The following is a 27,039-nucleotide window of genomic DNA, read 5'->3' on the forward strand; positions in this document are numbered from 1 at the left end:
ACAACCTGATGGAGCTGTGGAAAATAATCAAAACAAAGGTACCGTAGCTCATGACTTGTGTGCCATGACAGTTAATGGATGTCATGAGGTATTGTGTGTGTGTGTGTGTGTGTGTGTGTGTGTGTGTGTGTGTGTGTGTGTGTGTGTGTGTGTGTGTGTGTGTGTGTGTGTGTGTGTGTGTGTGTGTGTGTGTGTGTGCGCGTGTGCGTGTGCGTGTGTGTGTGTGTGTGTGCGCGTGTGCGTGTGTGTGTGCGCATGTGTATTTGTGTGTGTGTGTGTGTGCACGTGTGTGTGCATGTGTCCGTGTATTTGTGCGTGCGTGTGCACGTGTGTGTGTGTGTGTGTGTGTGTGTGTGTGTGTGTGTGTGTGTGTGTGTGTGTGTGTGTGTGTGTGTGTGTGTGTGTGTGTGTGTGTGTTTGTGTGCTCGCGCATCTGTTTGTCCGCATGTCTGTATCCGCCTGTACATGTTTGCGTGCCTGTTTCAGCCAAGAAGCAAGATGGGGGTGTTGCCATGGAGATGCAGCCTCTGAAGAGTGCAGAGGGAGGAGAAGTGGAGCCTGAGAAGAAGAAGACCCATGTTCCCAAGAAAGAGAAGAGTGTCCTTCAGGGCAAACTCACCAAACTGGCTGTTCAGATTGGCAAAGCTGGTGAGTCTACCTCTAACCATGCTAAAAACTAAACTTTATTTTGTAAATAAACTTTGATATTGTAGTATCGTCTTGTATTGTGTAGCAGCTGTGTCGTATGCAGAAGTCAGTTAATTGCAAAGTGCTTCAGGAGTGGCATTAGGACAGAGGACCAGTGGTTCATTTGTTCACTCAGAGATAAACCCAGTACATGCCCAGTACATGCTCCTGTCGAAACATTTCTTCGGAAAGAGTGGTGATATAACTACAAATTGACGTCATTCCGAACTTCTGATGCGCGGTCTCAGAACTTTATCTCCGAACTTTTTCTCGGAACTCGTGCACCTCCAGATGTCCTGACTCTCCGAAATATAGTTTGGAAAGCCTGTCGAACCGGAAAATTCTATTAATGACAACAATTTTATTGAACCAATCTGGAGGATAGAGTACAGTATGTCAATACAATATAACTGCAAAGTATAAGGAGATACAATGCACACCTGTATAGTATTGAAGTGCCAGCCAACAAAAGCAAGCAATAAGAATATTTAAAAAAGTTGCTGCAATACTCGTAACTTCCAGTGCAAAAATAAATGATTAGGACATAAGGAACAAAAAAAAAATTGCCAGCAAAGCTCCCTTCTTCGGGGCTGAGGTTAGAAACATTTCTAAATAATACAACAGCAGTGATTGTAGGTAGTCTCTCTGTTCTTCTTTTGAGATATTTAAATCCTTTGGTTGGGTATGCCCATTACTGGTTGACAAGAGGTATTGCATGAAGCTCAATGCGTAATAACACCTGTCAAAATGAGCTTTCCCTCAGCAGTAAAGGTTTCTGTGCTCGCGCAGGAGGCCCGGGTTCAGGACATACTTTTTATGGATTATAGCTTTAAATGAACATTGAAGATTTTACTGTGTATAGTAAAAGTTTTTTTAGTTTTAATTGACGGTGAAAATGCTGGAAAGAAACAACATCAAAATCAATGACTGTCAAGTCAAGAGAGATGATAAAAAACAAGTGTGATAAATTGGCAACTGCAGCCGCTCACACGCTAATTACTGAACAACTGCAAGCCACAAACGTTTACTAGCTGGAAACAGCTTTTAAATCACCACGATGAATGCCAAAAAATGCGACATTTCATCCCATGTAGATCATTGGTTCTCAGCTGTTTTTTATGTGGGTCACAGTTTCCTGTTTATGAAATTATCCAATATATTAGACACATAGTTTCACACCCGTTGCCCGTATACTGTACGTTGTGAACTGTGAGAACACGTCATGAGTCGTGACCCACTTTTGTGTCACAACCAACCAGCTGAGAAGTGAGAACCACTGCTTTTTAGATCATTACTTGAATTGAAGGTGAAGAAGAAAAAAAGACAGAGAGTCTAAAATCCCTGATAGCCCCTAGAGCAGTGATATTCAACTGGCGTCCCGTAGGCCAAATTGGGCCCTTGGGGACCTTTTTTGTTGCCAATGGAACACATTCCTTATTATATGTAAAAAAATAAATGTAACACAGGCCTGGACCGCTGGCGTAGAGGTCCAGGCACTAGGCTAAGTAGCCTGACAGCGCATCGCAGGTTCGAGTCCCTATCCCGACGGCCTTTGCTGCATGTCACTCCCCATCTCTCTCCCCATTTCCTGTCAGACTACTATCCTATCAATAAAAGGCATAAAACCCAAATAAATAAATTAATGTAACACAAATATTATTGGATGGTTGGTTTACAGGATGTCCATTTTCAATGTTTTTGTTACTGTTAACCGAAACTCGTTAATGGTTAATTAACCATTAACCGATAAGAATAAAATGTAGGTTACTATTTAGAATGGAGGAATGTCTGTGACTCACTAAGGGGCCCAAATTTACACCCACCGGTATTGAACAGCAAGAAAGAGGTGTGCCAGAACAACTGGGATGAAAATGCTTCGACAAAAAAAAAGAGTGAAAAGTACAGGATATCAGCCAATAGCAAGAGAGAATGGGCAAGATTGTGACTGACCAATCCTCTCTGAATATCTCCAAACAGGCCTGGTGATGTCAGCAATCACAGTGATCATCCTGGTTCTTTACTTTGTCATCGAGACGTTTGTCATAGAAGGTATTTCCACACACACACACACACACACACACACACACACACACACACACACACACACACACACACACACACACACACACACACACACACACACACACACACACACACATACACACACACACAGACCCTTAAGCTTGCCCTGTCAGTAAATGTAAACGTATTTCTTTACTGCGCTGTCAAATGTTTATAATTAAGAGTAATAACACATCGTTACAAGTTGTACAAGCTGTTTAAAACTCATTCGGTGTCAAGTAAATAAATATAAATAATTGAGTGCCCGTGACTTTTTTCCTTACCTTTTCAAGTAGTAACAGAATATTTATATCCAGTATGATCGATCCCAGGACGGTTGGTAACCACGGAGGGGTTCACTGTGCTTCCGCGAGAGAAAAAAAAAGGCACCGCGACCGCTTTCGCTTGTTGCAGGCTGTTGAATATAGCATGTCTCGCCACAAATGCAGCGGGAAAAAAAGAACTCAAGATACAGCTTTTTCCCCAAATACACCAAACAGGAAGTGGATGGATTAGAACATCTTGGGATCACGTGATCTCCTGGATCTGTATGACTCATAGTGACTAGATGATGAAAAAAAATCACTTGTGTGATAGAGAACATCGCCATCTGGTGGGAAACCACTGAAAACACAGTTTGGACGTGTACACATCTTTGGCGCTCTGGACTTTGCAAAAAAATTGGACGTGTACACATCAGTGGCACTGAATGAGTTGTAGTCAATTTGATGGTAGAGTTGGATTGATTTGTGTTGTGTTTGTGTTGCTACAGGTCGTGTGTGGATGGCACAGTGCACTCCGGTCTATGTACAATACTTTGTCAAGTTCTTCATCATCGGAGTCACCGTGCTGGTAGTCGCTGTGCCCGAGGGCCTCCCACTTGCTGTCACTATCTCTCTGGCTTATTCTGTTAAGGTATGCCCATACTGTGTGTGTGTGTGTGTGTGTGTGTGTGTGTGTGTGTGTGTGTGTGTGTGTGTGTGCGTGTGCGTGTGCGTGTGCGTGTGTGTGTGTGTGTGTGTCTGTTAGTCAGACCTGCGTTAAATAGTGTTAATAATTCTCAATTTATTTTTCTACTAGCAGAAGTAGTAGTAGTAATACAATGACAACGCAGTGAAATAAATGCCACAAAGTTTAGGCTGCCACAAAGTTTAAGTCAATTAATTTCATCCGATGATGCAGCCACCATCTGGTGCTCCAAGTAGGTTAGAAATGCTAAGAATTACCTTCAAATATGGTTTGACCCAGATCTTGTGTCTATGTAAGCATGTCAGTGAGAGAGGAAGAGAGAGAGAAAAGAGTGTCCCTCCTCTGATCATGTGACATGTGATTTACTTGGTTGCACACCATTTGTGTAGCAGATCAGGTGTGAGCACAACATTGCACACAAGTTACAACCGAGTTACTACCGTTGCTCTGTCTCATTAAACTTGTGTGTGTCAAATGAACAATAATGACTGCAACCCCACCCTCCCTCACTCCTTGCTTTCTTCAATCCATCTCTCCCATTCTTCTTCTCTCTGTCCCTATGTCCCATTCACCCAATCACCACCTGCTCTCTATCACTGTCTCCCGTGTAGAAAATGATGAAGGATAACAACCTTGTGCGCCACCTGGACGCGTGTGAGACCATGGGGAACGCCACAGCCATCTGCTCGGACAAGACAGGGACCCTCACCACCAACCGCATGACTGTAGTGCAGACTTTCATTGGTTGGTGCAACTCATTTGACTTAAACCTGACTTTAACTTTTTCAGACTTAATAAAGGACTATTTCAGTACATGCCATTGTCTATTCACAACTTCGGCCGTATGTCATACATGAACATGTAGACCATTTTCCTGTTAATGGTATTATTTTTAGACTTTTTGTTTATTTACAACTTTTTGTTTGTTTATTTTGTCCATAGTCCTTAAAATGTTGCTAATTGGGGCGTCTGCTGGCCAAGCGGTCCAGGCGCAATTCACATATGGGCTTTAAAGCAAACCGCGTGTTGTGGGTTTGAATCCCAATCCCGACAACCTTTGCTGTGTGTCATTCCCCGTCGCTGTTTCCTGTCTCGCTCTACTATATACTGTCAATAAAGGCCAAAAAGGCCCGGACGGCTGCCGTAGTGGTCTGGGCACCTAGGCGACAGCTTGTCGCGGGTTCGAATCCCAATCCTGCCTGTCGGAAAAAGACAAAAACATATCTTTAAAAAAATAATAAAGGCCAAAAAGCCCCCAAAAATATCTTTAAAAAAAAGTTGCTAATCATACCTGAATAATGGAGTAAACGTTGGTTAAGTCACAGGATTTCAATCGTAAATTTTTTTTTTCTCCAAGAACAATTTTCAGCTGGACTTTTCAGATCAATCCGCTCTTTAAAATGTCATGCCAATGGCCAACTTGGAAATATTAACCCACACATATGAAAAGACATTCCCATACTCCATCTTGTCAGATTTATACAGTCTTTATATGTTACTTAAACGGGCTTGCTTGTGGTTATTATACTACATGCCCTGTTCCCACTTATCCTTGCATGTGTGAATTAATACCAGTTAAATTTTAAACTTTGCTCTGGGTTTGTTGTCTTGATACCTCTTCTCTCTCCAATGTGGGCCAAAATAGTTTCATGTAATTTTTGACACACTAACGGCGTTGATAATTGACAAAATCTCTCATTGGTCACAACTGTCTGGAAAACAATCCCCCCCCCCCCCCGCATTTGATAAATGATGATTCAATTTTCCTTCTACAGCACGGCCACCAAGGTATGGAATAGTCTAACCCCATCCCTCAAAAAATGCTGTTCTCTGGGCTCATTTAAAACAGCCCTAAAAACTCATCTTTCTGGAGGCCATAAGAGGAGGTAGTACCAGTTTCCCGGTAGACAGACGACCCCCCTCCCCTTTTTTTGTATATATATATATATATATATATATATATATATATATATATATATATATATATATATTTTGTACATAGTGGTATTTTTTCTATGTATTTTTATGTTGATTTTTGAACTGTTTGGTTGCTACTATATATGTCAATGAAATTAATTCAAGGACCCCAACGGAAACAAGTCCGCAAGGACTTTTTTGGTTGGACCTTTTAGACAAAAGTATTATAAATGTAACTGTGTTGTTTTACATTCTTTTGCCTAATAACATTTTCAATCAATCAATCAATGAGATGAAGAGGAAGAAGAAGACATGTTGTTACTGCCAATGTGATTTAAGTTATATTTGATGTGACCCAGGTGACGTCCATCACCGGGAGGTCCCAGACCCGGGGCAAGTCAACCCCAAGACTCTGGATCTAATAGTCAACGCCATCTCTATCAACAGCGCCTACACCTCCAAGATCTTGGTGAGTGATTGTTACGACTTGGCTTGTGAGGCCATAACAAAAAGGAGGAAGACACAGGTTTTAGAAGTGCATTAAGTAATCATTTATTTACAAACTAAACAATAACTTAATGATACCACACATAACAATATGGTGTGTTAATCAGTCAAATCAGTGGTGTCAGCACTGTGTGGTAAATGTAGTGTGGGATGTTGAATTGGTGCAAACTTAACCAAAGAGAATCAAACACTGCTGCAATCGTGGGAAGTACAGCAGAGAGACATTATAATTACCCAGCATTTTATAGGGCACCCAATGCACCTGATTGGAATCCCAAAATTGCCCAGCTTGCAGGACCTGTGGGAAGACAGAGACAGACAGGGGAATCCGCAAACACACACACACACACACACACACACACACACACACACACACACACACACACACACACACACACACACACACACACACACACACACACACACACACACACACATGCGCAGACTCTGACAGGACAGGCCAGGCCAAGGGGCCGTGACAGTGATACAGACATAAAATGCATGTCTGTATCACTGTCATTTAATGTATTTATGTAGAAGTGCATGAAATATTGTCTTGTCTATCAGCATTGCTGGTTTTCTGGTTCATTGTTTGGGTTTACATTTTTAAATGATTTCACCATTTCACAATACATTTCTTTATTATAATTCCCCCTTTCTGGATCACTCTCTTTGTCCTCATTCATCCTTCCTTTCACCCCTCACTCCCCACTCTCTCCCCCCTCTGTCTTTTCCTCTCCAAACTTATCCTCTGTCTTCATTTATCTTCCAAACCTGACATCTTCCGCCGCCATCCCTAACATACCGCTCTTTTCTTCTTCTGCTCTTTCATTTTTCTCTCTCTATCTCTCTCTCTCTTTGTCTCTCTCTCTCTTTCTCTCCCTTAGCCACCTGATTCGGAAGGGGGTCTGCCGAAGCAGGTGGGCAACAAGACAGAGTGTGGTCTTCTGGGCTTTGTGTTGGACCTGCATCAGGACTACGCTCCAGTCAGAGAGCAGATCCCTGAGGAGAGGCTCTACAAGGTAGGGAACTATTCACACCCAGCCTTCCTTGATTTCATCACTCATAATTTACATTCAAACTGCAAGTAATCTTGTCACTTAAAATCATTCACTGAGCTGGAAATTAGTCAGGTGCATGGGGTCTAACTGTATTTGTTTAGCACATGTCATACACAGAGAAGCTCGACTTGCTTCACAAGGAATATATACAGAAAACATGCAATAAATAGGGAAATTGTGCAGGTTTCCATACAAAGAAAATAAATGTTTTCTAATAGTGTGAGCAGTAGTAGAGTACAGACCCAGGTTAGAGTTATTGGAACCACATAGTGTATAATATTAACGTCTTAGAGGCATCCCAAATGAAATTTCCACACATTGTGGCAAAACAGTTTGGTGTGAGCATCTTGGGTTGTTCACTGTGACAGGGTCAAGGACGCCGATCCACAGCATCATAGGCTCTGGCAATGTTCTGACTGTGTCGTAATGTTTGGGCCATATTTGTGTAGTGTGGCTTGTGCTATGACATGAGACCATTATAACAGTTACTACTGTACTAAGAAGCTAGAAGCCCTGCTAGCTGCCCCTATAGAGTTGTGCTGCTCTGCTCCTTACACCAAAGATAGTAGCATTGAAGATATATTGTTTTGGGGCCAAAATGTTGGATGGACAATTTCATGGCAGTTCACAAGATATCTTGTGTGCAAAATGTACATTTTGGCCAGACAGTGGCGCTAGACAAACAATCACAGGGACACTCAAATGGTTACGGTTCAACTTCTGGGGAGTACGAATGCATCCCGCAAGTTTCATGGTAATCTGACAGTTCAATTTTGAGATATGTTGTTTGCGATTGGACATTGTTGCCTATGGGTGGTGATAGAGGCAGTATGTGGTCACCAAAACAGTACTGTTCATCCTCCCAGGATAATGAAGATGCACAGAAATGTATGTGGTAATCCATCCAGTACTTTCTGAGATATCCTATTTACAACCAAAGTGTTGGACAGACAGACAGACGGACAGACGGACAGACGGACGGACAGACAGACAGACAGACAGACAGACAGACAGACAGACAGACAGACAGACAGACAGACAGACAGACAGACAGACAGACAGACAGACAGACAGACAGACAGACAGACAGACAGACAGACAGACAGACAGACAGACAGACAGACAGACAGACAGACAGACAGACAGACAGACAGACAGACAGACAGACAGACAGACAGACAGAGCCACCCTTAGAGCCCCACCATTAGTGGGGTTAACAGAAACTGATGCCTTTACCAAAAGAATAAGGGCTATGTGGGCTCATACTGTAAAGTGTAAACTCAAGGAAAACCCTCTCCAGCCTCAATGCAAGAATATTTATTTTGACTTTACAGTATATGTCTTAATTAAAAAAGTGAGCAGTAGCCTCAATATGTTTGCATTGAGGCTGGAGTGTGTCACTATTTTGTTTAGTGACAATAAACATAATGTATAAGATGGCCAAAATCTTGCAATGGGCGGGAATCTTAAGGGGCCAGGGGCGGGGTTGTGGTTGACCCTTTATTCTCATATTCTCTCTCTCTCTCTCTCTCTCTCTCTCTCTCTCTCTCTCTCTCTCTCTCTCTCTCTCTCTCTCTCTCTCTTTCTCTCTCTCTCTCTTTCTTAGGTGTATACATTCAACTCCACTCGTAAGTCCATGAGTACAGTGATCAAGCTGCCTGATGGCTCCTTCCGTATCTACAGCAAAGGAGCTTCTGAGGTCCTGCTCAGGAAGTGAGTGTCAGGGAGAGGGATGGGTGGAGTTTAGGGAGTGCATGGGGAGGCAGAAGGGGGAAATAAAATGGAAGAGATTTTCTGGTGAATAGATGATTTCACCATCAACATCTTTTCTACCACGTGTGGCAGGGTATTGACATGAGTCCTCAGTGTATGTGTGTGTGTGTGTGTGTGTGTGTGTGTGTGTGTGTGTGTGTGTGTGTGTGTGTGTGTGTGTGTGTGTGTGTGTGTGTGTGTGTGTGTGTGTGCGTGTGTGTGTGCATGCGTGTGCATGCGTGTGTGTGTGTGTTTCTGTCTGTCTGTCTGTCTGTCTGTCTGTCTGTGAACAAAATAACTCAATAAGTTCTGTTCTTCATGAAACTTGGTGGCAGTGAACTAGACTGCCCAAAAGAGTTGATTACATTTTTGGTCAATAAGGACAAAGGTCACGGTCACCATCAAGGTCATACCTGTAATTACATAATTAGAAATGTTGCTGAAACCTGAGGCTTTGCACCCTCAGGTATGTTTTTATTGAATGGATTGAATCGGATAGTGCTAAAATTCATAACATTCACATGTAAGACTGCAAATCTGATTGGGTGATCTGGAAAAGGTGAAAAAGTGATAGGCAACTTAGTTTGTAGTTTAAACAAGCAGGGAATATTTAAAAAACAATGTATTTACATGAGATTACCCAGATGACAGACAGTAACACAATAGTAGAGAGTTAACTTCTTTCAATCCACCAAGCTTCATGTTTATACCATGCAGGTGTAATGCAAAGTATTGTATCGACACAATTCGGATATGCGACACAAGTTAATGCCAGGTGTAACTGGTGCTGTAGAGCAGGGGTTCTCAACCTTTTCAGGCCGCAACCCCCAAAATAATTATATTATTTCCCGCGACCCCCCGCGTGCACGCGGGCGGTTCTGGGCGTATTGGGTATGTTTTTTCCCGGTTTTTGGTTACTTTATTTCGGTTTTAGCGTTAGGGTTAGGTTATTTAATTATAATAGATTATTTGATAATTATTAGGGTTAGGGTTAGGGTTCCTAATGTTAATAATGAAATATTTTTATCTTGAATTTAGTAAATTAACTGATAAAACATGAATTAATAATAACATTAAAAAATATTTTGTTAAAAAAAATCTATATATATAAACTTTTTTTTTTTTTTTTTTCTTTACCAAAAAATCTGGCGACCCCCCCAAATTATTTGGCGACCCCCCTGGGGGTCGCGACCCCCAGGTTGAGAACCACTGCTGTAGAGACACAAAATGTTGACGCAATGTGTTTTCATGTTCAGTCATAACTTGTGATCTAATGGAATGGGACAGTATGAGATATGGGAAAGATTTGGCAAAGAAAAGAAAAGAAAAAACAAAGAGTGGGAAAATAAGTGAGTGAGTTAGGAATGGAACTTCAACCACACCTCCATCTATCTCACTCACCTATCTCTTTTACGTTCCCTCCACCGGATTCCAGTTGCTGCCTGCACACAGTTAAAAACACTGGTTATGGCCTATACAAGGCAATCAAGGGCATGGCACCCCCTTACCTTCAGGACATGATCCACTCCTACACCTATTCCCGCACACTTACATCAGCTAACACAGGACATCTGTCCCTGCCTTCCTTATGGCACCCTGTCCAGTGCTCCAAGCGTTCTAGAATATTCTCCCCCTGGCTCCCTGTGGAATGTCCTCACCCATTCAGTCAGGACTGCAGACTCAATTTGACCTTTTTCCGCCGCAGTCTGCAACCTCGCATCTTTAGGTCCACCTGACCCGCTAGAGTTTTGTCTTTCCTTGTATCCCTTCTTGATGGCTATTTTGATAGATGCTAGTTATTACTATTCAGATACAGTATGTTGGTTAATTGTTCAAATATGTTATTTTGTATTTACAGTAGAGAGAAAACATTCTGCTTGCTCGACCACAAATTCTAAGAATGTTAGACAGTAGCATGTTTTAGACAAATGCCAGGTTTGATGTTTCCCTGTATCCTAGTTTCTTACAAATTGTTTTTCTTTGCACTCGACTTACGTGATCATTGTCGTTTATTGACCAGGGTAATTTGTTGACTATACGGTTCATGCAATTTACTCGATTTCACACTTGCACTGTAAATCTCTCTGGATAAGATGTCTAAATTATACGTTGAAATTGTAATTGTAATCTCTCTCCAGGTGTTCCAAAATCCTGGATAACAACGGTGAGGCTCGCATTTTCCGGCCACGCGACAGAGAAGATATGATCAAACAGGTGAGCTGAACATTTTGCTTTCTCCAGCTTCTGCACTTTATGTTTTGAATGTGAACAATTTTTTTTAATAGGGTTAGCCCCAAGTAAAGTAAGTAAAACATTTCTTTTTTTAAATAAAAAAGATACAAGTAGGCTTAAATACAGTAACTGATGCGTCATGGCTCATAGGATGGTAAACTGCTTCCTGAACAAGTTTTATTGATTGATTGGCAGGTGATTGAGCCAATGGCATGTGAGGGCTTGAGGACCATCTGCGTTGCATACCGTGACCTGACGGGTAGTCCGGAGCCAGATTGGGAGAACGAGGCAGACATACTGGCTGAGCTGACCTGCATCACTGTGGTGGGGATAGAGGACCCTGTACGACCTGAGGTAGGCGTATAATGGAGGCGGGCGTGTGTGTGCATGTGTGTGCGTGTGCGTGCGTGCGTGCGTGCGTGCGTGCGTGCGTGCGTGCGTGCGTGCGTGCGTGTGTGTGTACTGTAGTATATCAGTGATTCTCAACCAGTGGGCAAGTTACTATATAAATATCTTAGCAGAGTTTAATTTGTTTAGTTTTTTGTCAATCAGATTAATTGCGTTACAACAAACACAGTTTAAAGTTTTGTTAAAGCAACATTCTCTCTCTAAGGTGCCGAATGCCATTCTTCAATGCCAGAAAGCAGGCATCACTGTGCGGATGGTGACTGGTGACAACCTCAACACAGCCAGGGCCATAGCTGTCAAGTGTGGCATCATTCAACCTGGGGACGACTTTCTCTGCATAGACGGCAAAGAATTCAACCGACGAATCAGGAATGAGAAAGGAGAGGTGAGTGGGATGTGTGAACATGCACTAGCAACGAGTCAAAGTCACTTCCATTGGGAACGTTTATTTGCAAATAAAATGAGTTTGAATTTGTGGTGCTACAAAATAGCTGATCGGACAGTGTGTCGACTACGCAATTGCAACGACCTCGGTTTGATTCTGCCTGATGACATTCTCCCTCTCTGCTCTCAGTTTCCCTTTCATACAGTCATACAGTCATACAGACATATTGTAAATACTGTATATACACACAGATAAGTCCTGTTGTAGATGGCTCGGCCTTCTGCCATGCCGTAAAAACATGGTCTTTATACATGTATTGGTAGTCCACTTAGAAATAAACCTATGGATCAAATTCAATATCCTCCTTTTAAGCTAATATCCAAGCAAGGCTTCTAAATAGGAATTCACCGATTCAATGGCATTCTCTCAAAGCTACAGTACAGGATCTGTCCTGGAAACTAAAAATGCCAGACCAGTTTTTATTTTCATAATTGAAAATAATATCCAATAAAATATTCAATCTGTGGCCTTTCATCAGAGTATACACATGGGTCCACTTTAGATGGTGCATAATGCGCTGTAAATAATATGTGCCTAGGGTCGCTGTCACATTAGTTATTTGGTGCCATGACACAGCATTCCTATGCATTTAAGTTCATACTCTAATCAAGAGTACACTCTGTTTTGCTTCTGTCTGCACAGGAGATTATCGTTTCTATACTTTAGATAAGCCTTTAGTCCGTACTGTGACATCGGCTGAAAGTACAGAGGACAATCTACTGTAGGTCTCTAATGATCATTATTTACCATTGTCACACCCTAAACCCCGCCCTCTCCTTCTAACTGACAGATTGAACAGGAACGAATTGACAAGGTCTGGCCCAGACTCCGTGTGCTGGCTCGCTCCTCGCCAACTGACAAACACACACTGGTCAAAGGTGAGCTGCAGGTTTTGCCATTTCCAAAGCGAAGCGCACATAGATAGAGATACCTTTATTGATCCCACAAGGGAAATGTATTTATCATAGCAGTACTGCAGTATGAAACACAGGACAGATGCCAAAAAAGAGATACATGTAACCTTCAAGAATTGAAAAAATATATTAAAACAAATAAGATTTAACAGGTAGTAACGTACTGGGATTAGGGTCTTGCTTGGCCCTCTGCACTTGGACCACAGAGGATGTTGTATGAGCTATTAACAGGCATAAATGTAAATGTAGTTAAAGTGTACATGAACAATCTATCCCCAGTAGTATGGGTAATATACTGTATATGTATACATACAGTCAGTCCACAGTGGATAATGAGCGATATAAAATCTTTATCCGGTAAGAACTTTACATTATTTAGCCTAAGTGGTATATGGCCTATATATCTGTACAGCATCATAAATATGGACCGTAAATCTACATTGAGTAAAATGAGGAATATACAATCTATTCACAGTGAAAAGCATTTATGGCAAGTTGCCTTAGCAGGCTTCTAATTATGATGGCAGTGAAAATCCCTGTAGCCCATGAGCCAAAATGCCAGAGTCATGAGCGTGAGTTTGAGTGAGTCATTAATCCGAGGACATGCCTGTGTTTATGCATATACTGTATCCACATTTGTGTTCAAACCCAAAGACCTACCTCTGATACACATACTGTACATACATACAGACAGACAGACAGACACACACACACACACACACACACACGCACACACACACACACACACACACACACACACACACACGCACACACACACACACACACACACACACACACACACACACACACACACACACGCACACGCACACGCACACGCACACGCACACACACACACACACACACACACGCGCACATGCAGTTTACCACCTAATTTCCCCCAAATTTGTTCAGGTATCATGGACAGCACCGTCTTAGAGCTGAGGCAGGTCGTCGCGGTAACAGGGGATGGAACCAATGACGGGCCAGCACTGAAAAAGGCTGATGTGGGCTTTGCCATGGTAACTTTCTGTTTTTAAATTTTAAATGTATACTTTTACTTATTTATTTAAATCTCTTACTAAAGAAAAACAATGGATTTGCCTGATGAAGCATTGCTTTGTTTTAGTCAATATTAAAGTAAGTACTTAGTACAGTATAATAAAAGTATATAACTGTAATGAAGTGTGAGGATATCCCAGTTTTTCCACTGCATGAACCCTTATCCTGCATCTACTCCACTGCAGTGGTTCTCAAAGACGGGCCCGGGACCCCCAGGAGTTCTTGAGGGGGTTCCAGGGGGTCCCCAGTAAAATGAGTTAATTTAAAATCACTTTAACAATCAGTTTAACCACTTTAACCTTATGTTAGACTTTGGCTATTCGTACATTTTAGATTTTCAAGCTCACAATGCCTCAATGGCCACGCGTTGTGAGCTTGTAGATCCAAAACATCTGAAAAAATCTGGGAAAAGCTTGAAAAACTTTTAATTCTCTTATAGGGGTCCCTGGCACAGAATCTTTTCGGATTAGGGTCCTTGGCCAAATGCATATCAATGTGGGGGTCCTTGACATGGAAATGTTTGAGAACCACTGCTATACGTGAGCCCCAATCAACACATCCTTCCTCTCTGATACATTCTCCCTGCATGTTTTAACTCTCCCCCCCCCCCCTCTGTCTCTCAGGGTATTGCAGGGACAGACGTGGCCAAGGAAGCGTCAGACATCATCTTGACCGACGACAACTTCAGCAGCATTGTCAAAGCAGTGATGTGGGGACGCAACGTCTACGACAGCATCTCCAAGTTTCTCCAGTTTCAGCTGACCGTCAACGTAGTAGCCGTTATCGTGGCCTTCACTGGGGCTTGCATCACTCAGGTACACTGCCGCTCAAGGTGGGGATTGTTGACAAACATACCGACCGACATAATTATGTGCAGAGCAGCGTCGCGGCTCAGTGGTTGTTCCAGGTGTTTGCTCCCAGGTGTCAATGACGTGCATTTCAGGTGGATTAGAGACGTGTTGAACGTGTGCAATTGTCTGTGTTGGCATAGCGACCGAGTGAGGTTTTAGATAAACATGGCTCTATTGTACATGCACCCTGACACCAGGGAAGAATGTACGTTTTTTATTCACCGACAACAGTTGCTTGCAGACTACAAAATGTATGGGTCACTTGCACTATTACTAAGTCAAATAAGATTTGTATAAATAGAATCTTTGGATGTTGGACACCTGCCCAAATGTCTGTTTGTGTACAGACAAACTTACCAGCCATGGTCAGAATATACCAGCATTTGGCTGGTGGACAATGTTAAGGGCTTTTCAGATGGGGAGTGACACAACGCCTGCGTTCTAACTTGGATCATTGGTCACAGACTCACAGTCACACCGTGCTTCTCCTGTGAAGAATACACAGACAGACAATCGTTCCGTGAGTAAACGCCACATGATCTACAGTACGCTTGCTTCAGCCGTGTCAGATCATTGTCCTGCTTGCAGATAGATAGATAGAAGTTCTTGTTGCGGGCGGGTGTATGCGTGAAACAAACATGAACACTTTCACTGCAGTGCGCCCACTTGTCGCTCTGTCTGTCAGATTGCCTACGCCCCTCTTACCTGCCCGCTCACCTCTCATTGAAAAGCCCTTTACACAGTTATATCCCCAGTGTTCATTTAAACCTCACAGGTCCATTAACAGTTACATTAACACTAAGTATTTTACTGTGTAGGTTTCCCACCCTGCCTGACATAGATGTTCCAGTTGCACCCAGAAATATCACTCACCATCGCAATGTTGCCCTCCCCTCTCTCCCTCATTATCTCTCTCTAGGATTCCCCTCTGAAGGCAGTACAAATGCTGTGGGTCAATCTGATCATGGATACGCTTGCATCTCTGGCCCTGGCCACCGAGCCCCCCACTGAGGCCCTGCTGATGAGGAAGCCGTACGGCCGCAACAACCCCCTCATCTCCCTGACCATGATGAAGAACATCCTGGGGCATGGAGTGTACCAACTGGTCATCATCTTTACCCTGCTGTTCGTAGGTACTGTACACGCAAACAGACACATACAGAAACACACCCGAAGAGACAAAAAATGCACGCACGCACGCACGCACGCACACATGCACACACCTATGAAGACACTGACGAATAATATGCACATACAGGCACAAACACGCATACAGTCCAGTTCCCCCCACCCCCACTAGACCACTACTAATGAAAGAACATGTCCCTCCCACTCCTCTCCCTGACCAGGCGAGCACATCTTCAACATCGACTGCGGCCGCCACGCGCCGCTCCACTCCCCGCCGTCCGAGCACTACACCATCATATTCAACACCTTCGTGCTCATGCAGCTCTTCAACGAGATCAACGCGCGCAAGATACACGGCGAGCGCAACGTCTTCGACGGCATCTTCCGCAACCCCATCTTCTGCTCCATTGTACTTGGGACCTTCCTTATTCAGGTAAGTCACACACTGGGAGGAGTGGTTTGTGTCTGTGTGTGTGTGTGTGCGTGCGTGCGTGCGTGCGTGCGTGCGTGCGTGCGTGCGTGCGTGCGTGCGTGCGTGCGTGCGTGCGTGCGTGCGTGCGTGCGTGCGTGCGTGCGTGCGTGCGTGCGTGCGTGCGTGCGTGCGTGCGTGCGTGCGTGCGTGCGTGCGTGCGTGCGTGCGTGCGTGCGTGCGTGCGTGCGTGCGTGCGTGCGTGCGTGCGTGCGTGCGTGCGTGCGTGCGTGGGGTTGTTGGAGTCTTCATTTACAGAGAAAGGAAAGAAGTGTGTGGTTGTCCTTTTAGTTAATCTGTGATTACCTCCAGCCTGTTCCCATGGCACCAGAGACCTTTGCCATGCATGCAGATGATGAGGAGAAAAAGAAGGACAGAGAATAAATGGAGAGAGAGAGAGAGAGAGAGAGAGAGAGAGAGAGAGAGAGAGAGAGAGAGAGAGAGAGAGAGAAGGGTAGAATTACGATATGTGATACACATTGTGTATAAAGTTATGACTGCGCTGTATTGATGTTGTGGTGACACTGTCACTCAGATAAGCCTTGTTTATTTCCTGCTGTAAATGATCGCATTCAAAATGTTGTCCCCAACAACAGCCACTTCAAGTAGAGTAGTTTGAGTGTCCCGTGGAAACTGATGACCACGTTGTATACTACGGTGGAAATACATGGTACGTCATATTATAAAGTAGGGCTTAAGTGGTTAATGACTATACTGAGTTATCCTGACCTTTGGTTTGATGGTGCAGGGGGTTTTCATTAAGAGAATTTATTTAAGGTAGATGTTTGCTGTTATTTATACCAGACAGTGTAGAGACTAGAGAGACAGGCGTTTGGGTGAGGGGAGAATACATGCAACACAGGTCTCGAGCTGGAATCGAACCAGGTACATTGCGATTATGTGGTTAATGTCCTGGTGGCCTAGTCAGCTATCAGCGTGACCTGTTTAATGGTACAGTTATAGCAAAACTGCCCCTGTTCTTTCTTGAGTGTGAAATTGTCCAATAAATCAAACCATTCACTCAAGGCACTTGTCCTGGATGTAAATTAGATTGTCTTTTTGTGTCTGAGCAGAAGGTGTTGAATTGACCTGTATGTAACTGAAGTGGGGCCTCAACGTTGTGACTATTTAAGTAAATTTCCCTGCTCACTGTGTAACGTGCATAAATACAGGTAGGCTAGTGTTATAATCACAGTCAACAGTAAGAGTGATACTTCTTTGTACCATATTTCCTGTGCAGAAGTGGTCATAATTGACCTTAAAAAAAAAAAAACGTAATACTTCTGCTTGCATGCAAGCATGATGTAAACACTATGGCTACTAAAATTATTTTTATATCTCCACTGTCTATAGACAGTAAAATGGTGAGAATGGATTACTTGGCACTGCTAAGGGCCATAAAGAAAGGCTAGCGGCCTTGGCTGGCGGCTGCATATATACACCTTACTTAAAGAGGATGATAGATAATTTGGGGTGAAGTGCAACTGTAAAAATGTCTTCCTGTGCATCGACCGTAGTTTGGGATAGACGCGATATCAGCATTTGCTGTTGCAGTGATTATATACTTTTTCCACTTTTGATTGCTGTGTAGTGGAGCAATAATATTGTTGTACATTATATCTTGTGATTTATACAAAGATGATGGTACAGTGATTACATTTTGCGCTGTGTGTGTGTGTGTGTGTGTGTGTGTGTGTGTGTGTGTGTGTGCGCGTGCGTGCGTGCGTGCGTGCGTGCGTGCGTGCGTGCGTGCGTGCGTGTGTGTGTTGTGTGTACAAGGTTTTAGCAGGCGTATTGTCCACTGCAAGTGGTCATGGTAATAATGAGGAGAAGCGTTCACTGAAGATGCTTCCTACCTATGTGTCTTACTTTACAGCTGTGGTACAGGTGCAGGCATAACAGAAATGATGTCTCTCTGTGTTTCTACTGCAGATCGTGATAGTGCAGTGGGGAGGGAAGCCCTTCAGCTGTGCCCCTCTTAATGTAGAGCAGTGGCTCTGGTGTCTGTTTGTGGGAGTTGGAGAGCTGCTCTGGGGGCAGGTAAGTACTGTACTTCAAGCTGTAGAGACAAACTGCACATGCTGATCCAGCATAGTCTGTTTACAGTAAACAGACACTTTTTCCCCCTCTCCTCAGGCAAAGCTAAGGGGAGCATTTTATATTCTCACACACAATTACATCTATCATTGTATTCTATTGTAATGTTGTATTCTATTGTATTGTTGTATTCTATTCTATTCTATTCTATTCTATTCTATTCTATTCTATTCTATTCTATTCTATTCTATTCAGTATATCTGCTAAGGTTACAGAATTAGGCAGTTAGGTTGCACACTGTCTATTTGTCACCTGAAAACTATTCCTGTGTATCACCCGGCCAACAGCTGATCTGCACGGTGCCGACCGATCGATTGCCATGCCTGAAAGAGGCGGGGCTAGGCCTGGAGCCCCCAGGGGAGGAAGATGAGGACATGGCAGACGATGAAGAGGAGATTGACTGTGCCGAACGAGAGTTGCGCCGCGGACAGATCCTCTGGTTCAGAGGCCTCAATCGCATCCAGACCCAGGTACTGTTATCAGAGATCACCCTGAGAACTCAGTCACTCTTCCTGTTGAAATGTCTTACTATTACGTAAACTTTAGGTTGTTAATGAGAAGTGGCATGCTTCAAATGGCCAACACAGGTAAAATGTTTTACTGCTCATAGCAGTGGACAATTGGGACTATGACTTTTATAATAATAATAATAATTATTATTATTATTATTATTATTATTATTATTATTATTATTATTATTATAATAATAATAATAGTATGATGATGATGATGATGATGATGATGATGATGATGATGATGATTTTTTTGCAACATCATTTTTTACCAAACACTGTATGATCAAAGAATGTTGTTGCAAAATTCCATAGCAACATCCAACTAAAAGGCTAGTACAGTACAGTATATCATGGCCTTTTTTGATGCCAGCATGAAGCATAAGGGAGAGCCTTCTGGAAAGAAATAATTAAAAAGACAACCTTTCTAAATCTGTTATGATGCTTTTTAGCCGTACTAGATAATCTTGCAAATGTTACGAGCCTTTCATTTGGATTTGTGTTTGATAGATAAGCATAACCAGATGTGTTTTTGCATAATTATTCCTCTGTCTTTCAAAACCCAGAATCTCTCTCTCTCTCTCCTTTCTTTCTGTTTTATTGACTTGTGCCAAATGTAATGATTCCACTTCTCTCCAAACACAGCTAACTGTTCTGTTCAGCTCAACGTCTCGAGTCTCTAACTCCACTGTACAACTGATATTTTAGACATTCATTAAAAGAGAGGGACAAATAAATCCTACTTGCTTGAAAGTGTCTATGGTTGTGGGTGTCTTTGAGCACGTGCCTGTGTTTGTATAGCCTATGAGATAGAATGAATACACAGGCTCCTGAGTCCTGACTGCTTGATTCTCACACTGTTCTACATGCCAGTAAAAGAGCCTCTTGTTTGGGTAATTTTAAAAAATCTTCATCTGGAGGGTTTGGTCTGAGAGTGTGAACAAACACACACGCACGCACAAACACACGCACAAACACACGCGCACGCACGCACACACACGCACACACACACACACACACACACGCACGCACGCACGCACGCACACACACACACACACACACACACACACACACACACACACACACACACACACACACACACACACACACACACACACACACACACACACACACACACACACACACACACACACACACACACACACACACACACACATTCCTGAATGTACATCTATTTTAAATATATATGCTACACCTACATGCACAAACGCACACACACACACAGACCTACTTTTCCAACCCCCTTCGCTGAGTGTTGCTGTTTTGTCTCTGCCCTGCAGATGGAGGTAGCACGCACGTTCAAACGAAGCGGTTCGTTTCAGGGTGCTGCTGCTGCGAGACGGCGCTCCTCCGTGCTCAGTCAACTCCACGACGTAAACACACTCTCTACCCCCTCTCATGTAGCTCTCTCCACCGCCACAGCCAATACCAGCCCCGCTCCTGGGAGTGAGTCAGCCGAACGCACGTACACATGATTACCGTTGACATAGTTGCATACGCACGGACAATGACCACCATGAAGGACATACATACACGCAAAACATATACTGTACATGCATGCATTCATTTGCCTTCTCTTGGACACACACACACACACACACACACACACACACACACACACACACACACACCCACACACACACCCACACCCACACACACACACACACACACACACACACACACACACACACACACACACACACACACACACACACACACACACACACACACAAACAGACACTTCTGCACGGCACGTGGACTGCAGTAATACTTTATGGTTGTGGCTCGCTGCTCGTATGTGTGTGTGTGTGTGTGTGTGTTGTCTCCTCTCCTCTCCTCTCTACTCTCCTTATCAAACAGCACCCAGTCCCGGACGGATCTGTCCTGGTCTTTACTTGTCTGGTCTGGACTAGTCTAGTCTGGTCTGGTCTGGTCTGGTCTGGTCTGGTCTGGTCTGGTCTGGTCTGGTCTGGTCTGGTCTGGTCCTAGTCCGTTCCCAGCGTGGAGTTTTGTTCCATGTTAAATGGTGTTGGGGGGTGGGGGGAGAACTGTCATTCTCTTTCTGTCTAAGAGGCCGTGATGGTTTCCCGAGGTGGAAAGGTTTTCAATTATACCTGAAACAATCTGGGAACCCATCATCAAAAAAACGGCGCCCTCTGCTGTTACCTGAAACTACCTGTTAACAAAGTTAAAGAAAAAAAATATTCAAATGAGGGACAGAACATTGAGAAGTGTATAACCAAAATGGGATGGTCAGCTAAAAGTTGACATCGGTCCAAAGATCAGAGAGAAGAATGGCACCTCCTTCCTGCACCATATGTAACTTCCTGTCTGTTTATGAGGTCAAGCATGGTTACTATGGTTGGCTACTGTTGTACACAATTACCTTAAGTGGTGTGATTGATGTGTGTGATTATAGTGATGTTATAGAATTAATTAATTAACATCTCCTATTTTGAAAAAAACAGCCAATAATTAGATTTTCACTGTGCTGTAGAATGCATACTCATCACAACGCAAATGGCTTTCTACATGGCTTATGCAATGCTCCGTTAAACTGTAAACCTTCGAGTATAAAAGCCCAGTGATACGCTGCTGTTTCTGAGATTGTCACCCGTGAAGTGTCCTCTGTCGCAGTGGCCTTCTGCAATTCTTCTGCCTATGCCTCTCATTTTAGTTTGGTGCCGCCATTGTTGTCAATTGTTGTTTTGCTCTCCCGTAACAGCATTCTACAGCTCTGACGTCACAAGTTTGGCTCTCACCTCTCCCCGATGTCTCCAAATCCTCTTTCTCCCTGTCCTCTCTGTTTATTTCTCTCTCTGTCTTTCCATCACAGTTATCACTTTCTCCTCTGTCCTCTGTTTTCGGGAGATGTTGCAGGTTCCCAGTTGGCTTGAAGGCAACAGAGACGTGTGAACTGTGTTGTAATATGTTAATCCTGAGTAGAGATGTTGTTTTGTAGACATTCTGAAAGTATTTAGATTTGACCAGATCTAAATACAGGCTCTTGCGTAGCAAATTGATAAGATTCCTTTTCGTGAAATTTTCTTTTTTTAAATTCTTTAAATATGTGCCTTTTTTATTCCGTTCCCTCATACTTCTTTCAACTACTGTACATCCTTTCACTTCCTTAGTAGGACAGTGTCAAACCATCCTTCATTTTCTGTCCATTTTTACTATTTTAGTTTTATGTCAGTTCTGCGTGTGTCTGTATATAGGTGTTTGTATGCTTGCGGGTGTGTGTGCGCATGGCAAAGCTGATGTGACGAGAGCCGCAGATGAGACTGGTCCCTGTGTGTTTCATGTTTCTCTGTCCGTGTGTGAATGTGTGAACCTATATTTGTATGTTTGTATATGCGTCTGTGTGTGTTTGAGCTGTCTCTTCATTTACTTGTCTCATCTGTATACTCACGGCGCCTCCTGAGTTGCTTCTCCTTACTTACCCCTGCTCCCCTCCCCCACCCCCTCCCCTGCTTCTCACTATGCTTCATCATCAATAGGTGTAGGAGATGTAGCTCACTTTGCTTCATCATCGGTAGGTGTAGTAGTTGCAGCTCACTTTGCTTCATCATCAGTAGGTGTAATAGATATAGCTCACTTTGCTTCATCATCGGTAGGTGTTGTAGATGCAGACAGATTCACGTGGGCACTGCTGACACCATGCTATTCTCTGTTTCCCTCGAATGGGTTTTTGACTCCTTCACGTAGGCTATACAGTTCATATACACCATCCAGAGCCAAAGCTCTTTATTAGCGACTCCAGTCCTAGCACTTATGAGGGAGGGACGAAGGGATCAACAAAGTGTTTAATGGGGGTGCTTTTGGTTTCAAGTTAGCACCCCCTACCCCTTTGTTATTGTCCGTCCGTCCGTCTGTCTGTGGACAGCTAATCTCCGGCACCGTTGGCTCGATCGACGTGAAACTATGCACACAAACTCCCTGGAAACCAAAGCAGACAGAACCTCTGCCCCACATTTTTCACAATGGCCTGTTATAGCGCCACCAGGAGGCGCAAAACTATTTTACTCCTACAGATTTTGTCCAAACATCACACAAATCGGTACACATTATGTCTATAGTCATACCATCCTGATTGGCTAAGATTGGCATCTAAAGTTTGCAGGAGTGGTCCGTTTTGAACAAAATACCTCAAATCATGAACGCCTGTTATAGCGCCACCATGAGGCTGATTTTTGCACAAAAAAAAAAATGCTATTACTCCTCAGATTTTGTCAGACATGTTATTATGATGGACCTGTCCGATTTTTCATATTTCATCCTGATTGGCTAAGATTGACCTGGCGGAGACCTGTGCTCCGAGGAGCACATTTTTCTAGTTTTCCTCTAAAGGGATTGTTGTGTACAAATATATTACTCAACTGTTGAGTGCGACATGTTTTCATTTAGACCCTAAGTCGCCCTCTTGTGACTTAATTTCTGATGGTGAGTAAGCAAAGGATTTGGAAAAAACTAAGTGGTAATGGCAGAGCACAAGCATTTAACTTGGAATTAAATGTGCCCTGAATTAGATCCTTCAATTAACATTCAAGTCATGATTCAAGTCAGGCCAGAGTTAGGCAATCAGGATTTACGAGTGGAGTGGAATGCCATTGCATAAACTATTCAAAGAGGCAGATGATGTAGCCTGGGATCCAGCCTGCTTCGCTACGTTTGGCGGACTTTTTTTTCTCTCTTCGCTTCTCAGTCTGGAGAGCACCCTATTGACTCGTTTTGCAGAACTACACTGGAACTACATATGTTACGTTGGGCAACGTCGTTGCTGATTGGATGTTGTTCAAACGAATGACGAATCACAACGATCACACTGTTTTTTTTGTCCCGCCCCGTACCACAGACCAATCAGAAGCCACGGTTTGATTCCTACCTTATGCCATGTCCCGCCTCCCTTGGAGATAGGAGGCTTTCCAGACTGAGAAGCGAAGAGAGAAAATAAAGTCCGCCGAACGTAGCGAAGCAGGCTGGATACCAGGCTACAGATGATGGGCTACAAGCCTATAGTGATTCATTTGTTAGGCAAATAACAGTTTGTCTTACTTGGGCACCAAGGATACATATTTTGTTCTCAACTCATATCATTTTGATGCTGCCGATTTTACTTTGGGGTGGTGAAAACCTTTTTTGGAGGGCACTAAGAATTCCTCGCTGCAGGAAAAACCCTGATTAAATCCTTAGTGCTAATATACAAATCCATTTGGTTCCATTTGTACACTCTTTGGAGAAATTAACACAATGTTACAGTGTACTTATCCACAGTCAGACAAACTCATGGATGCTTTTTTATGTCTCTGTGTGCAATTTGAAGGTATGTTGAATGGTAAGCTTATTACGCTTAGCTCAATTCCTTGATATCAATCACATATGAGATCTGTCCCTCAAAAGGTACTTAAAGATGGATGGCTGAGCTAATCGACATCCAGGAATTGAGCTACGTTACAGTAGGTTAAGGCATCTTGTGAAGTGTGACCTGGGACAATTCCTTCTTCCGAGTAGGAAAAATCCACATGAATCCTCAGAATTGTAATCTCTGGTCAAGAAGTCTGGACTTTTTCATAGCTCCGACTTCTCATAGGTATTAGTACTGTGATTTCATGAGCACAAAAAGCAACATGATGATGTTCATAGTGACATCTTAGAACAAGAAAAAAATAACTTGTTTTACATGTTACAGCAAACTTTAACTTTATGCAAAAGAGGTCCATCCTTTTCCGTCTAAAGAAAAGTGAGTTTCTTTCATAACATCCATTTTCTCCCACCAATAAAGTAGGATGTTCCCAGTACCTTTCTAAGTACCTTTGAACTGCATGCAGGCATCTCACGTTTTCTGTGATTATCAAACTTAGGGTATCACACCAAGACACACATGTCTAGAAAACCATTGTTTTCTTATGGTAATGCCATCAGCTCCCAGAAAACTTGTGTGCACCCCTCTCTTGTTAAATTATTTTCAGTGCAAAGGGGCGGGATCGCACCACTTGTCCCAGCGCTTTTAACCAAGAGTGACGAGTTCAGTCAGTGGTAGCACTGACAGACAAAAAACGCTTTCTGTGGACACAGCTCCTGTCTGCCAAGGTGGTTCTGAAGCGTCTGTGCCTGTATATCGTCTCAGTGTGATCGTCCCCTTACTGGTGCTTGCACTGTCCTATAATTTGGAGGAAATGTTCAGGTAAACTGACCTCTCCCACTCCCCTGTTACTTGGCTTCAGAGAGCCTCAACGTTGCTACTGGACTGCATACCCAGAGTTCATTGCAAAACAGATGCGGCTCTCAGACTTGGCACTGTGCCCTGTTGCAGTCTGGTGTGCACAGATCGACACAGACACTTAATTTCTCTGCTTATCACTGGTGGGTAAGGGAGAAAATGAGAGATAACACATGTATTTTACAAAATATACTGTATGTCCTATCCCATAGAAAGTGTCAGTAAATGCCTCTCTGGCATTTGCTTTCTCCACCTGAGCTGTGCTGTGCCCTAAACCAAATTTAGGTGCCCTTCGCCAAAAATAACTGATTTTCAAAAATAGAAAAACGTACATACTGTGCAAGATCAGTTATTTTCAACAACGTCATACGACAAAGTATAACTTTGCTTCTGGATCATTTGACTGATCTATGGATCCAGTTTGTTTTCATTTCACACTTACTCAAATCTATGCTCTAGATTTGAGACAGAAAAGGCTATCTAGGTTAGTTTTCCTCATGAGGGTTGGGAGGATGTGGGTTGAGTATAAAACCTTTCCCCTGTTCCTCAACCCTTTGCTTACAGTCCTCCATGTTAAAGTGTGAGAGCTTTGTATTTTTCTCCCTCAGTGTTTTGTATGTGAAACAGGAGGCTTGGCCAGGGTATGGCAACTGAGGACAGATCATTGAGATGCTGCATAGGATCTTCAGCTTCAATAGCAATTTTATAGCCTGAATTATACTTTGTGGTATGACCGCATCCCTCGCTGAAAATTGAAGCTCACAATGTGACGCGTTGTGAGCTTGTATATCGGCTGTTTTGGGCGAGCGATGGAGTATTAATTAAACGTAAAGCTAGGGAGGAAGGGGCGGTGGGGGAACAGGAGTTATGATGAATCAGTCATCTACCTCACAGCTTCTTTCTATGCGCGGTTGTGTTGCTGTTAATTCTCATCAGCCTGTGTTTTGCACACAGCAGCCTCCTACTTCTTTGAACGCCTTCTTTATCCTTCTCGTAATTTAACCTTCACAATATTCCATCATGCACTGCTGAAAACAACCAACAGCGAGAGAGAGGGAGGGAGAGAGAGAGAGAGAGAGAGAGACACAGAGAGAGAGAGAGAGAGAGAGAGAGAGAGAGAGAGAGAGAGAGAGAGAGAGAGAGAGAGAGACAGAGAGAGAAAAGAGAGAGAGAGAGAAAAGAGAGTGCGTGAGAAAGACAGACAGAGAGAGAGAGAGAGAAAAGAGAGTGCGTGAGAGCGAAAGAGAAATAAATGAGAGAGAAAGAGAAATAAAAACAAACTCGGCAGTGTCCTGGCCTACAGGTCTCTCTGGTCACACCGTGGGCGTCATATACTCGAATGTTTACCGTTTCCATGGAGACAAAATGAAAACGAACCAAACTTGAAAACAAAGTGAGCAAGTATCATTCTGGAACTTTCTGCAGTCTGCATGAGGTGTTTTTCTATCATCTGACAGGCTCTTTGGAAAAACAGATAAGCACTGAACCTACTGCTTGACCGTCTGTCTGTCGTATCAGTTTGTCTTACTGTCTGTCTGTCTGTCTGTCTGTCTGTCTGTCTGTCTGTCTGTCTGTCTGTCTGTCTGTCTGTCTGTCTGTCTGTCTGTCTGTCTGTCTGTCTGTCTGTCTGTCTATCTGTCTGTCATGATGTATGCCAGAGCCATATATAGAGACCATACTCCTAGTTTGGCCAACTGCATTATTGGGCTTCTCATCCTGCTGCCTGACT

The 27,039-nt window shown here is 43.3% G+C and overlaps 1 protein-coding gene across 1 annotated transcript in view; it reads left to right on the forward strand.

The window, feature by feature from the left end:
- atp2b3b (ATPase plasma membrane Ca2+ transporting 3b) overlaps positions 1-27,039 on the forward strand; it is a gene marked incomplete at its 5' end in the record, with an annotated part of 41,627 nt that overhangs the window by 11,635 nt on the left and 2,953 nt on the right. Inside the window, 19 exon segments of the mRNA XM_080444097.1 lie at positions 1-38; positions 487-648; positions 2,665-2,736; positions 3,521-3,663; positions 4,329-4,461; positions 5,994-6,103; positions 7,029-7,163; positions 8,809-8,915; positions 11,093-11,168; positions 11,382-11,540; positions 11,800-11,979; positions 12,830-12,917; positions 13,866-13,972; positions 14,636-14,827; positions 15,783-15,996; positions 16,213-16,424; positions 18,393-18,500; positions 18,845-19,027; positions 20,371-20,536. The exon segment at positions 1-38 is cut by the window's left edge and continues 4 nt beyond it. Of these exon segments, the coding sequence (XP_080300223.1) occupies positions 1-38; positions 487-648; positions 2,665-2,736; positions 3,521-3,663; positions 4,329-4,461; positions 5,994-6,103; positions 7,029-7,163; positions 8,809-8,915; positions 11,093-11,168; positions 11,382-11,540; positions 11,800-11,979; positions 12,830-12,917; positions 13,866-13,972; positions 14,636-14,827; positions 15,783-15,996; positions 16,213-16,424; positions 18,393-18,500; positions 18,845-19,027; positions 20,371-20,536 (2,585 nt within the window).

The sequence above is a fragment of the Gymnoscopelus braueri genome, assembly GCF_963280865.1.
Source record: "Gymnoscopelus braueri genome assembly, chromosome: 12".
NCBI lineage: Eukaryota > Metazoa > Chordata > Actinopteri > Myctophiformes > Myctophidae > Gymnoscopelus > Gymnoscopelus braueri.